The 15,507-nt window shown below is 41.6% G+C and overlaps 1 protein-coding gene across 1 annotated transcript in view; it reads left to right on the top strand.

Annotated features, from left to right (window-relative positions):
- Positions 1–15,507, top strand: part of DLEC1 (DLEC1 cilia and flagella associated protein) — a 73,148-nt gene that overhangs the window by 3,484 nt on the left and 54,157 nt on the right. Inside the window, exons 3-6 of the mRNA XM_044920680.1 lie at positions 11,274–11,384; positions 12,716–12,906; positions 13,118–13,338; positions 14,148–14,226. Coding sequence (XP_044776615.1) covers positions 11,274–11,384; positions 12,716–12,906; positions 13,118–13,338; positions 14,148–14,226 — 602 coding nt within the window. The remainder of the gene's footprint in view (positions 1–11,273; positions 11,385–12,715; positions 12,907–13,117; positions 13,339–14,147; positions 14,227–15,507) is intronic.

Below are 15,507 nucleotides of genomic sequence, written 5' to 3'. Positions count from 1 at the left end.
TGGTATCTTATTGTAGTTTTGATTTGCATTTCCTTCCTCATTAGTGATATTGAGCATCTTTTTATGGACTTATGGCCATTTGTGTATCTTCTTTGGAAAAATGTCCTTTCAAACCCATGTTTTAATCATTTTTAAATTGTTGCCTGTGCCTTGGTGTCATATCAAGGCCTATAAGAAATCATTGTCAAGTCCAATGCTGTGAAACTTTTGCCCTATATTTTCTTCTAAGGGTTTATTATTTTAGGTCGTACATTTAGGTCTTTGCTTAAATTTTTTTTTTAATTTTATTTATTTATCTGACAGATAGAGAGACAGCGAGAGAGGAAACACAAGCAGGAGGAGTGGGAGAGGGAGAAGCAGGCTTCCCGCTGAGCAGGGAGCCCGATGTGGGGCTCGATCCCATGACCCGGGGATCATGACCTGAGCCGAAGGCAGACGCTCAACGACTGAGCCACCCAGGCGCCCCGGTCTTTGCTTAAATTTTTTAATTGGAGTATAATTAACGTACAGGGTTATATTAGCTTCAGGTGTACAATGTAATGATTCAACAATTCTATACATTACTTAGTGCTCATCATGATAAGTGTACCCCTCCCCTTTTCTTTTGAAATTGAGTCTGTTTTATTGGCTCTAAATAAAATTTTGTGCTTAATGGAACTAGCTTCTACAAATTCTTAAGGAATCTTAATGTACAAGATGTTCCAAAATAGCCAAGACGCATATTTTGTGTTTAGTAAAAGCAAATGGCATTAAGCACCAGTGTGAAGAAAATTCTCCATTACAAAATTGGAAAGCCACCTATGTATCCCGCCAGAGGACTAGCACTTACCTTGCTGTTTGTATCATCAAAGATAATTACACTAAAGCTGGACTCAGCCTCTCCCCACAATTCTTTTTTTTTTTTTTAAGATTTTATTTATTTATTTGACAGAGAGAGACACAGCGAGAGAGGGAACACAAGCAGGGGGAATGGGAGAGGGAGAAGCAGGCTCCCCGCAGAGCAGGGAGCCCGATGCGGGACTCGATCCCAGGACCCTGGGATCATGACCTGAGCTGAAGGCAGTCGCTTAACCAGCTGAGCCACCCAGGCGCCCCTCCCCACAATTCTTTACACATCCTTGCTCCTTAACTTTGTGGCAGGTGAATTAGGCAGTGATCTCACCATGTTCTCTGAGCCATAACGAAAGGGAGAGGAGCTGGGGGGAAGCTCAGGAAGGAAGATTTGCCTCTGCACTGAAGCTTACTGCTCTGAGTTAAGTAAGCTTCATCCTTATCTTGCAGATGAAACTGAGACTCCACAAGTTTCGCTACCTTGTTCAAGGTCACCCAGCTAGTAAGTGGTGGGAGGTCTTTTAGTCAAAGTGGAATTTATAACTTGGAGTGGCTGATACACCATTCAAATAAAGAAAGATACAGGTTTGAGTTTTTTGGGTAGGGAAGGATATACTTAACATTAGAGCGTCTTCAGTAGTTCTAACCTTGGGGCAGTGCTGTCCTCCTAGGGGGCATGAAGAAATGTTTGGAAGCATCTTTGGTGTGCCAGTAAAGGGGGTGGGTTGTGTTCCTGGCTTTTAGTACTCCATGGGTCAGGGATGCTAAGACACGCTGCAGTGCTTAAGATGGTTCCACATAACAAAATATCTATCCCAAGATGCAAATGGTTTCCTGTTGAGTAACACCATAGGTGCCTCATTAAGTTCATGAGTTAGAAGTGATGAAATTACTTTAACTCCTTGGCATGAAGTCAGACTGAGAGATGCAGTGACTCACGATAAGTGTACTCTTAATCCCTTTCATTTCACTCACCACCCCACCCACCTTCCCTTTGGCAACCATCAGTTTTTTCTCTGTATTTAAGAGTCTGGTTTTTTATTTGTCTTTTTTTCTTTGCTCATTTGTTTTGTTTCTGAAATTCCACATATGAGTGAAATCAAATGCTTATTGTAGCATTATTTACAAGAGCCAAGATATGGAAGCGCCCAAGTGTCCATCAATAGATGAATGGATAAAGAAGATGTGGTACGTATATGCAATGGAATATTACTCAGCCATAAAAAAGCATGGATCTTGCCATTTGCAACAACGTGGATAGACCTAGGGGGTATAATGCTAAGTACAATAAGTCAGAAAGAGAAAGACAAAGATCTTTGACTAACTTTGATATGATGTTAGATAAGGGTCCAACTTCATTCTTTTGCATGAGGATATCTACTTTCCCCAGCATCTTTTGTTGAAAAGACTGTTCTTTCCTCATTGAATGGTCTTGGTATCCTTGTCAAAAATCATTTGACCATATATGTGAGGGTTTATTTCTGGGCTTTTTATTCTATTCCATTTCTTTATATGTCTATCGTTATGCCAGTACCATATTATTTTGATAACCATAGCTTTGCAGTAAGTTTTTTGGGGGGGAGTGGGTTAAGAATTTTTTTAAGAGTTTATTTATTAGAGAGAGAGAGACAGAGATAGTGAGAGAGAGCACGAGCAGGGAGGAGAGGGAGAAGCAGGCTCCCCGCTGAGCCGGGAGCCCAATGTGGGGCTTGATCCCAGGACCCTGGGATCATGACCTGAGCCGAAGGCAGACATGCATAACTGACTGAGCCACCCAGGTGCCCCTGCAGTAAGTTTTTAAATTAGGAAGTGTGAATCCTCTGGTTTTGTTTGTTCTTTTTCAAGATTGTTTTGGCTATTGGGGATTCCTTGAGATTCCATATGAATTTTAGAATGGGTTTTCCTATTTCTGCAAAGAACATCATTGGGATTTTGATAGGGATTGTACTGAATCTGTAGATCACTTTGGGTAGTATTGACATTTTAGTATTAAATCTTCTAATCCACAAGCATGGAATATGTTTCCATTTATTTATGTCATCTTTAATTTCTTTCAGCAATGTTTTGTACTTTTCATTGTAAAAGTCTTTCACCTTTTTAGCTAACTTTTAAGTATTGTATTCTTTTTGATGCTATTTTAAATGGAATTGTTTCCATAATTTCCTTTCCAGATCGTTCATTACTGATAGAAATGCAACTGATTTTTGCATGTTGACTTTGTGTCCTGTTATTTTGCTGAAATTCATTTATTCTAACAGGTTTTTTTTTTTTTTTGTGGGACTTTTAGGGTTTTCTACATATAAGATCATATCATCTGCAAACACATGAATTTACTTCTTCCTTTCCAATTTGGATTCCTTTTTCTTTTTGCCTAATTGCTCCAGTTAGAACTTCCAGCACTAAGCTGACTAGAAGTAATGAAAGCAGGCATCCTTGCCTTGTTCCTAATCTTAGAGGAAAAGCTTTCGGTCTTTTACCATTGAGTATGATGTTTGCTACTGGTTTTCTATCTGTGGATTTTATTATGTTAGGGTAGTTTCCTCCAAGTCCTAACTTTTTTAGTGTTTTTATCATGAAAGGGCATTGAATTTTGTTTACTGTTATTTCTGCATCAGTTGAGATGATCATATGATTTTTTTCCCTTCACTCCACTAATGTGGCGTATTACACTGATTAGTTTTCATATGTTGAACTACCCTTGCTTTCCGGGAGCAGATCTCACTTGGTCATGGTATATAATCCATTCAATAAGCTGCAGGATTCGATTTGCTAGTATTTTGCTGAGGACTTTTGCATTGAGGTTTGTAAGAGATATTGGTCTGTAGTTTTGTTGTTGTTGTTGTTGTTTTGTAGTGTCTTTGTCTGGCTTTGGTATCAGGGTAATCCTGACCTTATAGAATGTGTAACTCTTTTTTTTTTTAACTTAAGAAGAGTTGGTATTATTTCTTTAAATGTTTGGTAGAATTCACCAGTGAAACCACCAGGTCCAAAACATTTTTTGGGAGGGGGAGACTTTTGATTACTGATTGAATCTCCTTACTGGTTGTAGGTCAATTCAGATTTTCTATTTTTTGGGATTTTGTCTTTGTAGGTTTCATATTTCTAGGAATTTGTCCATTTTATCTGCGTTATCCAATTTGTTGGTGTAGAATTGTTTCTAGTACTCTTTTATAATCCTTTTTATTTCTGTGGAATCAGTGGTAACATCCCCACTTTCATGTCTGATTTTAGTCATTTGGGTCTTCTCTTTCTCTTAGTTGATCTAGCTAAAGTTTTGTCAATTTTGTTGATTTTTCTGAAGAACCAACTTTTAGGTTCATTGGTTTTCTCTGTTGTTTATCTGTTCTGTATTTATCTGTGCTCTAGTCTTTGTTATTTCCTTCATCTAGCTTTGGGTTTAGTTTTTCTAGTTTCTTAAGTTCTAAAGTTAGATTGCTGATTTGAGATCTTTCTTGTTTTTAAATGTGTTTATAGCTGTAAGTTTCCTCCTTGGCACCACTTTCACCGTGTACTGTAAGTTCTGGTGTGTTATGTTCTCGCTTTCATTATTTGTCTCTAAGTAGTTTCTAATTCCTATTTGTCTCTAAGTAGTTTCTAATTCTAATTCCTCTAATTGTAATTGTGATTTCTTCTTTGATCCGTTGGTTGTTTAAAAGTGTGTTGTTTAGGGGCGCCTGGGTGGCTCAGTTGGTTAAGCGACTGCCTTCGGCTCAGGTCATGATCCTGGAGTCCCAGGATCGAGTCCCACATCGGGCTCCCTGCTCAGCAGGGAGTCTGCTTCTCCCTCTGACCCTCCTCCCTCTCATGCTCTCTGTCTCTCATTGTCTCTCTCGCAAATAAATAAAATCTTTAAAAAAAAAAAAAAAAAAAAAAAGTGTGTTGTTTAATTTCCACAATTTGGTGAATTTTCCAGTTTCCTACCATTACTGATTTCTAACTTCATCCCATTGTTGTCAGAGAAGATACTTGTATGATATCTATCCTTTAAAATCTACTGGGGTTCAATTTGTGGCCTTACATATGATCTGGGAAATGTCCCATGTGCACTGGAGAAGAACATTAAGCTGCTCTTGTTAGGCAGTGTTCTGTCTGTTAGATCTACTTGGTCTATTGTGTTCTTCAAGTCCTCTGTTTCTTTACCTATTTCCTGTCTGTTTTTCTATCTGTTATTGTAAAAGGGGTACGGAAGGCTCCAACTAGTATTGTAGAACTGTCTATTTCTCTCCTCAATTCTGTCAATTTTTGCTTCATTATTTTGATGACCTGTCCTTAAGTGTTTAAATATTTATAATTGTTCTATCTTATTGTTATATTGAACCTTTTATTAGTATATAATGTCCTTCTTTGTGTCTTGGAAACTTTTGGTTTTAAAGCCTATTTTGTCTGATATTAGAGTAGCCACCCTTTTTGGTGTTTTTGCATGGAATACTATCAGTTACTTTTTGGTTACTATTTGCATGGAATCTTTTTTCATCCTTTCACTTACATTCTGTTTGTGTCTTGGATCTAAAGTGAGTCCATTATAGACAGCATATAGTTGGATCATGTCTTTTTAGCCATTCTACCAACCTGTCCTTTGATTGGGGAGTTTAATCTATTTACATTTACAGTAACTACTGATAAGGAGGGACTTCTGTCATTTTGTTATTTTTTCTATATGCCTTATAGATCTTTTATCTCTTATTTCCTGCATTACTATCTTCTTTTGTGTTGGGTCAGTTTTTGTGTGTGTGTCTGTGAAATGTTTAAATTCCTTTTTAATTTCTTTTGTGTATATAAACTGGTTTTTTTGTGATTACCATAGGGATTACATTTAACAACCTAAAGTTATAACACTCTAATTTGAATTTATACCAGTTTAACTTCAGTAACATACAAAAACTCTGCTTCTTTACAGCTCCATCCCCACCCTGTTAGGTTGTTGATGTCACAAAATTACATGTCACAGAATTATATCTTTATGCATTGTGTGCCCAGAAGCATAAACTAACAATTCTTTTTTTTAAGATTTCATTTATTTGAGAGACAGAGAGAGAGCATGAGCTGGAGAGGGGAGGAGCAGACTCCCCGCTGAGCAGGGAGCCCGATGCGAGGCCCGATCCCAGGACCCTGAGATCATGAAATTAAACATTCTTGGGTTACTCTTATTTTGATATTGTTTCAGTTGTACAAGAGTACAGGCAGAGGTGACATATCTAAGGAAACCTAAGATAGCATGAGCATTTTCAAGTTCATTTCTTAGGATGTAGAACATGGTGGATATTCTGGTAAAGACTTAAATTTGATAAGCTAGGAAACAGCTTTTTATGTGGCTCAGCCCTCTCATCTCTAAAGGGGAAGAATGTTAAAACTCGCTTTTGTGGTTATAGCAAAGATTATATAATGTTAAAAAATAGTGAAGCACTGTGTATGAATACAAAGTTCAAATAAATACGGTTATTGTTGTCCCAGACATGGTTATCTCTCATTGTAAAATGGAGCGCTGAGATAATGATCTAAAAAATTTTGTGATTTTTTTAAATTAAAAACTGGATATTTGAATCTAATAATGTGTGAACTCCAGAAATCAGATTCTCCCCCTTCTTGCCATTTTTGTTTATTGGTTTTGTTTTTGTTTTAATTGTAGGCTGTCTGTGCCAAGAGTCAGCCTGAGGTGTACACTTAAGGTCTTCTCAGGTCTTTTCTGAGCTTTTCCCTGGGCATGTGCAGTCATGTTCTAATTTTCCCCACATCTGCAGTTGTTTTTGAATGTCCTAGTCTTTAATATCTGGTTCCCAAAAGGGTTTGAAAAAGGAAGGTCAAGGAGAGGAAAAAGGGACCGGGCCCTTTAAATTGCCTACAAATTAAAAAAAAAAAAAAGCCTAGAAGTGTCTTCTGCTGCAGGAGGAGGGGCTTGCATCAGTGGAGGCTGCTGGCCTCTGTCTACACCTCTGTGATCAGAAGCGGTAATAGGAAATCAGAGCACAGGTCCCTGGTATTTGGAAGACGGAGTCCTTTTTGCTCACCCAGGCTCCCACAAACTACGCAGGCTGCGCCAGGAACGTGTGCACAGATGCTCGCCATAGGAGTTGGATGGGGGCTGGGTAGCTGCTACTCTGCTAAGAGTTGGATTGACCTCCAAGTCTTCCCTAGACTCCAGGGTTCCAAACTAGTTACATTAGAGTGCTTCTGCCAGTGCAGTTGTTGCCTAAGTGCGGAGAGGATTTCTGGTGCTTCCTGCTCCGGTCGTCACAGAGTCCCCTCTTGATGGTTCCTGGATGGTCTTTCGTTCCATAGATGACTCTCCTGTTCCCTTGTGACCAGACTCAGACTCGTTCTGGGCAGCAATACCACAGAAGTGGTGGGGCCCTCTCCTCGCCGCAGCGGTCAGAAGGCACAGGTGTTATTAACCTGGATCACCTGGTCAAGTTGGCATCTGCTGGGGTTTGTCTACATTAAATTCTCCGAATTAAATTATAAAGGATGAGTGTTCGTGGAGAGGTAGCCTCAGATTTCGCCGATTCTCCTTCTCAAAGCTCCATCACTGCCAGCATTCACGGAAAAGCCTTTATTTCAGTCAGTCACCTCCATTATCAATTTATTTGCTAAAGGAATTGGATTGTTCTTCCTATAGACTTGTCTGTAGTCTAGATTTTGCTGATTTCAACATTGTGGTGTCGTTTAACCTGTCTTCCTGGTTCCTGTGTTTCCTGCAATTCAGTAATTAGTTCTAGAGACTTCGTAAGGTTTAGGCTCAGTTTTTTTGTGGAGGAAGGGGCAAGACCACTTCGTAGGTTGTGCTGTGTGCTGTCTTCAGGAGGTATGTGATGTCTGATGTCTCTCCCTCCGTGATGCTGGTGGCCTTTGCCTGGATCTATTATTTCATTAGGGGTTGTAAATTAGGACAAAATGCTAATGGTACTGGTACTTCCATAAAGAGAAACTTTTCAGCTACTACTATGATTACCCCAAGGTATGAATGGGCAGGATTCTTTCCCCTTATTTGCCAGTTTTTATTTTTATTATTTTTATTATTTTTTAAATATTTTATTTATTTATTTGACAGAGAGAGAGAGCACAAACAGGGGGCATGGCAGGCAGAGGGGGAGGGAGAAGCAGACTCCCCACTGACAGAAGCCTGATGCGGGGCTCGATCCCAGGACCCTGGGATCATGACCTGAGCCGAAGGCAGACGTTTAACCGACTGAGCCACCCAGGTACCCCTATTTGCCAGTTTTTAAAATAATGAGTTCGTTCCCCTAGCATCTTCCAAAGGTGACCAAAGAGGTTTGTTGGTTGATTTTCAGTATCATTATGAACTCATGGATTTCATAACTACAGTTCTATTTATTATCTTTATTAATGCTCAAGTTGTCCCGTCTTTGGCCAGTTAGAGCCTTTTCAAGTTCTCTCCTAACTCTTTTGATACAATAGCAGTTGTCTTTGATAACTTCCTTATTTCCTGGAATGGTCAAATGTTCCAGGCTTATCTTATTGCCCCAGACCTGGAATCAGCCATTTCTCCAAGAAGGCCTGGTTCCTTTTATTGTCCCCAAAGACTTTGATCTATCCTCCTGCATCTTTGAAAGTCATCATTTTCCAGTGCAATAGGCAGTGGGGACTGTGCTTTTAGGGTCAGGAGACCCAGCGTATCTGTGGCCCCGAGGGAAGGAGAAGCGGAAGGTGTATTGGCTTGGACAGGCATTAGACTTATGGGGTCCTACTAGGGACCAGATGCTATGCAAGATGCTTTGTATGGGTTATCCCACTGAATCCTTCCAAAACCTGTGAGGTAGGTTTTCTCTCCATTTTATAGCTGCAGGAAACTGAGAGAAAGGATCAAATGACTTCCCTAAATTCCCACAACACAGAAGGGCTGGGAGCCAGGTTTGGACTTGAGTGAGTCTGCTGTCAGAGCCCGCCTCTCTTCTACCAGGAGCGGGAGGAAGGATTGTTGACCAGACCAGGCAGGATGTCACACAGGTGTCGGTGACTTCCCGCAGGGCGTGGCTCTGGGCGCGAGGCCCTGGACTTGGTCAGGCCTGCCACCTCGGAGGCTCAGCACAGCAGACAGTGAACATTCAGTTGTATTCCGCATCTCCTGTTCCTCCGCCTCCAGAGCAGAGTCATGTAGCTGCCAGGACCCTCGCTCCATTGTGGATTCGGCAGAGATTGTTGGTAGCAGATTCTCAGGAGCTATTATTGGTTGCCTGTTGTCCCCCGAATCCCGGGAGTCCAACACTGTTCCTAGGATTCTATTGGCTAGAGATCAAGGGGGATGAAATAATTGTTTGGTTGTTTTTAAATGAAAGTGAAATAAAACACTGCGAACTGAGAAACAAACCCGAGTCAGGGGAGTTTTTCAATGACCTTCATTTTGTCTTTTTACCCAAGACAATGTTGTTATAATCAGACATTATCTGCCCTGGTTTCTCAGCCTTCTGCTAACGTTTCTCTTTTATTTCAAAAGTAGCAGAAGTAGAGATCTTGAGGTCTCTGTATTGCAAAGGAGAGGCGAGGCATTTCCCAGAATGCAACTTTTCCCCATGGTTCCATGTTAGGTCACTCATGAAAGGCTCTTGGTGAGTTTTGGAGGAGGAGGAGATCACTACTCTCCAGAAGCAGTAGCAGGCAGATGACTGAGCAGCTCTGAGTTTCACAGCAGCTTCCAGATAACTTCTTGAGAAGCCCCTCCCTCAGTGCTGCTGTCTTAAGTTGGTAGTGATAGTCTCCCTGACCTTCGATCTCCCATTCCACAGTCCCCTGCATTCAGCCCCTTTATATATGACATACAGAGAGTGATTTCTGTTTTCCTTGCTGAACCCTGACTATAAAAGGAACTAAGCCAAACCTTGAAATTCCTAAATTAACAAATATTATGGGAGAAACATTTATTCTTCGCTTGTCTCACCCTTGGTTATAGGAAACCTCTGAAGGGCAAGGCCATGTTGGTTAATGGAGCAAGCAACGAAGTTTGAAAACTTCCTGAGTCTTCCATTCATCTTATTTATTCCTGAGTTTTTATCAAAGTGTTAACATTCATGGTTTTAAAAAAATCAAATAGTTTAGAAAAGCTTCTAATGAAATATAAAAAGCCTCTACCCATGCATGTCATTATAAAGTTGTCCAAACCCATAGATCTCCAACACCAAGAGTGAACTGTAATGTAAAGTATGGACTCTGTATGATAACAGTGTGTCAGTGTGGGATCATCAGTTGGAACAGATGTACCACTCTGGTGGGGTGTGTTGATGGTGGGGGTGGCTGTGCATGTGTGGGGCCAGGGGCTCCATGGGACATCTCCATTCCACCCAATTTTTCTGTGAACCAAAAAGTGCTCTAAGAAATAAAGTCTAGGGATGTCTGAGTGGCTCAGTCAGTTAAACATCTGCCTTTGGCTCAGGTCGTGATCCCAGAGTCCTGGGATCGAGTCCCGCATCGGGCTCCTTGCTCAGCAGGGAGCCTGCTTCTCCGTCTGCCTGCCTTCCCCTGCTTGTGCTCATTCTCTCTCTCTCTCTGACAAAGAAATAAGTAAAATCTTTAAAAAATAAAATAAAATAAAATAAAATAAAAAATAAAGTCTATTGAAAAAAATCCTCCATGTCACCTCCCCCAATCTCAGCCCACCTGCCAAAGGTAGCCATTTTTAGCTTTACTTCTTCTGGATACCTCTAAATAATATGTCTCTCCTATTTTTTCTTGGCTCATAAGCCATGAATATTAATGACTAACTTCTCACTCTATTAAAGGAGATTTTCTCTCTCATGTGTCAGTGGATCTGTTGGGGGTTGGCTGATCTACCTGGGCTTGGCTGGCTAGACCAGCTTTAAGCTGTGGGCCCAGCTGAACTTGCCTCCTTGTTACAAATTAGGCTCAAGTCTGCTCCACATGGATTCATGCTGGAGTCCAAGATAAAGAGGCAGGAACTCTTCTCAGAGGCAGGGCAGGGAAGTTCTCTCATGAGGATGGCAAAGGCACAAGAGAGAAGGCTCAGCTGTGCAAACCCCTGCCAACATCTCATTGGCCAAAGCACATCACATGGCCAAAGTCAAGGGCAAAGGAGTGCACTCTGTCTCTAGTAGAAGGAACTGCAAAGTCCTATGGCAAAGGGCGTGGATACAGAGAAGGGTGAAGGATTGGGGCCATTTCTTTAATCTACCATACTGTCCTTAATTATATTTTATTAATAGACCTTTCCTTGAGTCACACAGTATTTTAGCTCAAATAAGACCACAGCACAGCCCTGACTAATGGTTGGCCTCTGTGAAGTGGCTGGTCAACATTTGCTGATTAATTTCTGAAATCTCGAAATGACCACATGCATGTCATTATAAATTTGTTCTTGGTCCTTGGAAAGAATTTTGTAAGATGGTTTAGATTTGGAGGATGAAAAAGTTTGGGGTGCAGGTTCTTTAACGTCAGTTTGGCTTCAAACACCTTTGTTCTTCTTCCCTTCTACGTAGCAAAGACTATGTTCAGATGGTGTGTAGACAGTGAGTTGCTACAGAAACACCATTTGATCTGCCCGGATGATTACTACAGTGACAGAGTGCCATTTTGCTCTGCACCTAAAGGTAAGGCTTCTGTCTCTGCTGGGGCCTCTGCTCTCATTCTCGGGAAGTTCTTCAGGAACGCGACCACTCTGGCCACCTTTGCTGCCATTTCCTCATTGATTTTTTTCCCCTTTTGTTTAATTTTGATAGTGACTCTTAGGAGGGTCAGCTCTAAGCAGGCCACTTCCTCTCTGACTCCCTAACACCTGCAAGACAAAAGTCTTGACTCCTCCACGTGGAATTTGCGCCTTGTCAGCCATTCAACACCAAGAGAGATGAAAGTGCTTAGAAAAGTAGTTGAATGACCCAAGAGAGGGAGGGACTGAAGATAGATAAAGGAGCAATTTCCTGCTGCAGCCAGAACATGGACCGTGGGGTTCTTCCATACCCCACGTAGGAAAAGAGCAACTGTACCTTCTTTGAGTTTGGTGGGCAGACTGGATAGGAAGGCAGAGAAGGATGTGTATTCGTATGTGTGATGTCGGGCCAGTTTCCTGTGATGCAGGAGGCAGGATCTTCTGAGAGTGAGTGGGGTGGGAGCTGGATTGTGGGTTTAAGCAGGGAGGTAGACTTTTGGCAGAGTCTGTATAGATAGGGAGAAGTTGCTCTGTGGATCCATTGGGCACATATCCGGATGGCCCAGTGGTGCCAGGTTTGGAAGATGAGCTCTCCAGGCACCCCAGTCAGTGGGACTTTGATGACCTCTGAGGCTTTGGAGCTAAGAAGGCATTTGGGGTGGAAGACTGGGATCCAGAGAATTGAGGGTGCTCAGGAGAACAGAGTTCCATTGACAGCCTGAGCTGTAGAGAGGGCAGGCCAGAGAGAGGGAGCAGAAGTAAGCGTCGCGTGATACTAAGCCACTTAATAGTGCAAAATTAGTTGGGAATTCACCATCTTATGCAGATAGGTGAGGGTAGAGTTAACATGCATTGGGGATTTACCAGGTATTGTACTGGTACCAGTTCTTGCTAGCAATGGGTGTTCTCCTTTAACCTTCTGGGGATGATCTTAGAGGCATAAAAAGCTAATACAAACTTTGATTCCTCATGTGAGCTTTTGAAAAGCAAGTTTACATATGGGGAATGCGTGAGACAGACAGACAGTAGTCTACTCATGTTCTTTGACCATGTTCGACAATCAAACAAATATGTAACACTCTAGTCCTAAGTCTCGAGTACATAGAATAAGTTCCAGGAGTACTTTATACGTTAAAGAGCAGTTATGTCTAGTGTAGTGAATGTGACAGTTGAAGGGAAGGTATCAAGCTAAATGTGGTCTTGGTGGTTTTATAGTCATCTTAGAAACGGCCACTTCAGTCTGTGGCAGCTCAGTTTGATTCCTTGGTGCCATAGGTGTCTCCGTCCCCGGATGTTCAAAACTCACATTCAGTTGTGAGAAGCGGTCCGTCCCCAAGAAGCACCTGACCAAGAAGCTTGAGGCTTCCTGCAAGAAGACGCTCATTAAGTCTCAAGACGAGTTAGACTACACTGTGGACAGCCTGATGGGGGACTTGTGTTCAAAGGCCAAGCACAAGGCCGTCAAGGTTGGTGTGGAAGCCCGTGCTCGGCGGTGTGTGGGGACCGTGGGCACAGGGAGCCGTCGAGGGGAAGGAGTTCCCGGTGACACAGGAAGTTGCGGGTCTGCAGCGAAATAGGAGAGATTGCGTTGCTTACTGGGGGGTCATGCAGTTGGCCCAATGTCAGCACACACAGTCCCCTGGCCTGTCATGGACTCTATTTATTTGTGTTTCAAAGAAGGCAGGTTCAACCAAGAATAAAAAGTGGATGAGCCACTTACACGTGCCTCAGAGAGAACTGGAGCGACTTCTGCTTGCCAGAATGGAGAGTCGGAACCACTTCCTAAAAAACCCTCGGTTTTTCCCTCCTAACACTCCCTATGGAGGCAAGTCTCTTCTCTTTCCTCCGAAGAAGCCAGTACTGACAGGAGACTTCCAGGGTGGAGATTTGAAGCAGAGGTGGGTCTTTCCCTGTCTTGGATTTATCAGAAAGTTGGATGTGTGGGAGTAAACCCAGAAGGTCCTGGGTCTGGTCTGGACTTTCTGGGGAGGTGGGAGAATGGGATGTCAGTATCAGAACAGATCAGGTCTTCAGGCTCCCCACAGACCTGGCCTTTGGACATCTGCCAGAAGCCTGGGTTTGTGCTTTTCTGACCTGCCGGGGTTTTGAGGGATTAGGGGTTAGTGCTGGTCCCCTGCTTTCATCTGAACAGTCTTGGTCTGTAGCCTTGGTCTGTTCTCTTCCCTTGCACTCATATGTCTTGGAATATGACCCTAAAAATAAAAATATTTAAAATTTGATTAATTGCAAATAATACATATAAATTGTGATTTTTTTTCAGAGTGCCTTTGGCTTATTTTATTAATTGTCCTTATGAAGTGAATGAATGGTTTCATGGGTTCATAGTTTCAGGGGACTTAAAACGATTAACACTTATTAGTCAAATGATATCTTTTTTATTAAGAAAAATTGGACTAATATATGCAAAGAAACACAGCACCTATATAAAAAACCCAGTCAGGATACTGGTGTGGAAGCTTCCAGAGTGGAAGCTTCCTATATGCATATTGAAAATGAACCACACAGCTGCACATATCTTCACGAAGATTCTATCATACGGTAAAATTATTTCGTTGCCTGCTTTAACAATAGGAACAAAACCCAATAAATGACATATTGTGATTATCTTTGGCAGTTTGGGTGTATTTTTGCACAAATCACATGGGTGAAACTAACAGCCTTTCTCCCCTCATTTGCCCTCTCACAGTTGTGCTGATACTCCAGTGTTTCTAGCTAAACCATCAATCGGATTTTTCACAGATTATGAAATTGGGCCAGTTTATGAGGTAAAAATCTTATTTCTTTCCAGCTCCCCCTTCATCAGCTTCCTTATGTTTTGAAGTCATTCATGGAATTAAAGCCATATACAAAATTAGAGAAAAGACTGTAATAAACCCTTGTGTGCCCATCACCCACCTTCAGTAATTATCTGCTTTCTGCAAATCTGGTTTCATATATCACTCCCACAACTTCTTTGTGTGTGGGTCTATGTACACATGCATACACTGCAAGTGTTTTAAGGAAAAGCCTAGACATTGGGTCATTCTTAGTTAATACTTCAGTATGTATCTCTAACAGGTAAGCACTTTTACAAAATAACCATTATCGGGATGCCTGGGTGGCTCAGTCAGTTAAGCATCTGCCTTCAGATCAGGTTGTGATTCCAGGGTCCTGGGATCCAGTCCCGCATGGGCTCCCTGCTCCGTGGGGTTCCTGCTTCTCCCTCTCCCTCTGCCTGCCACTCTCTCTCTCTGGCAAATAAATAAATAAAAATCTTAAAAAAAAAAACTAACCATGATCACACCCAGGAATATTAACATTAATTAATATTAATTAATATTAACTAATATTGATCCACGTCTGATTTTCCTCCATTTGTTAAAAAAAAGTCAGTTTACATTTGGTTTATTTGAATCGGAATTCAAACACTGCATTTGGTTAAAATATCTCTTTTTTTCTCCTTTAGTGGGTAATAACTCCTCTACCCCCTGCTAGTTTTTCCCCCAAAGTGACTGTTTATGCTGCCGTATGTAGTGAGTGAGATTTCTGGTTGTTCCACATCTTCACCAAGACTCAGTCTTTTTCATTTTGACCATTCTGAAAGGTATCAGAGATCACTCATTGAGCACATTTTCATGGGTCTGTTGGCCATTTGAATATCATCTTTTGTGAACTGTTGGTTAATACCCATTTTTTCTATTGGGTTATCTCTGTCTTTTCTTTACTGATTGATAGAATTTTTACTCATATAATAGATTTGAGTTCTTTTTCTTGTTATTTGTATTATAAATATCTACTCCCAGAGTTTGCCTTTTCATTTTTTTCTTTTATGGAGGTCGAACTGACACACATTGTTATGTTAGTTTCAGGTGTACGACATAGTGATTCAACAATTCTGTGCCTTATGCTGTGCTCACCACAAGTGTAGCTGCCATCGTCACCATACAGCACATATATTATAGTGCCATTGATTGTGGGCCCTGTGCTGTGCCTTTCGTCCCCCTAACTTATACATTCCATAAGTGGAAGCCCATTCCACCCCTTCCCCTTCACCCATTTTGCCCCTC

This window comes from Neomonachus schauinslandi, chromosome 1, assembly GCF_002201575.2.
Source record: "Neomonachus schauinslandi chromosome 1, ASM220157v2, whole genome shotgun sequence".
Classification (NCBI taxonomy): domain Eukaryota; kingdom Metazoa; phylum Chordata; class Mammalia; order Carnivora; family Phocidae; genus Neomonachus; species Neomonachus schauinslandi.
The sequence above is the reverse complement of the archived record's forward strand: the minus strand, read 5'-3'. Positions and strand labels throughout refer to the sequence as shown.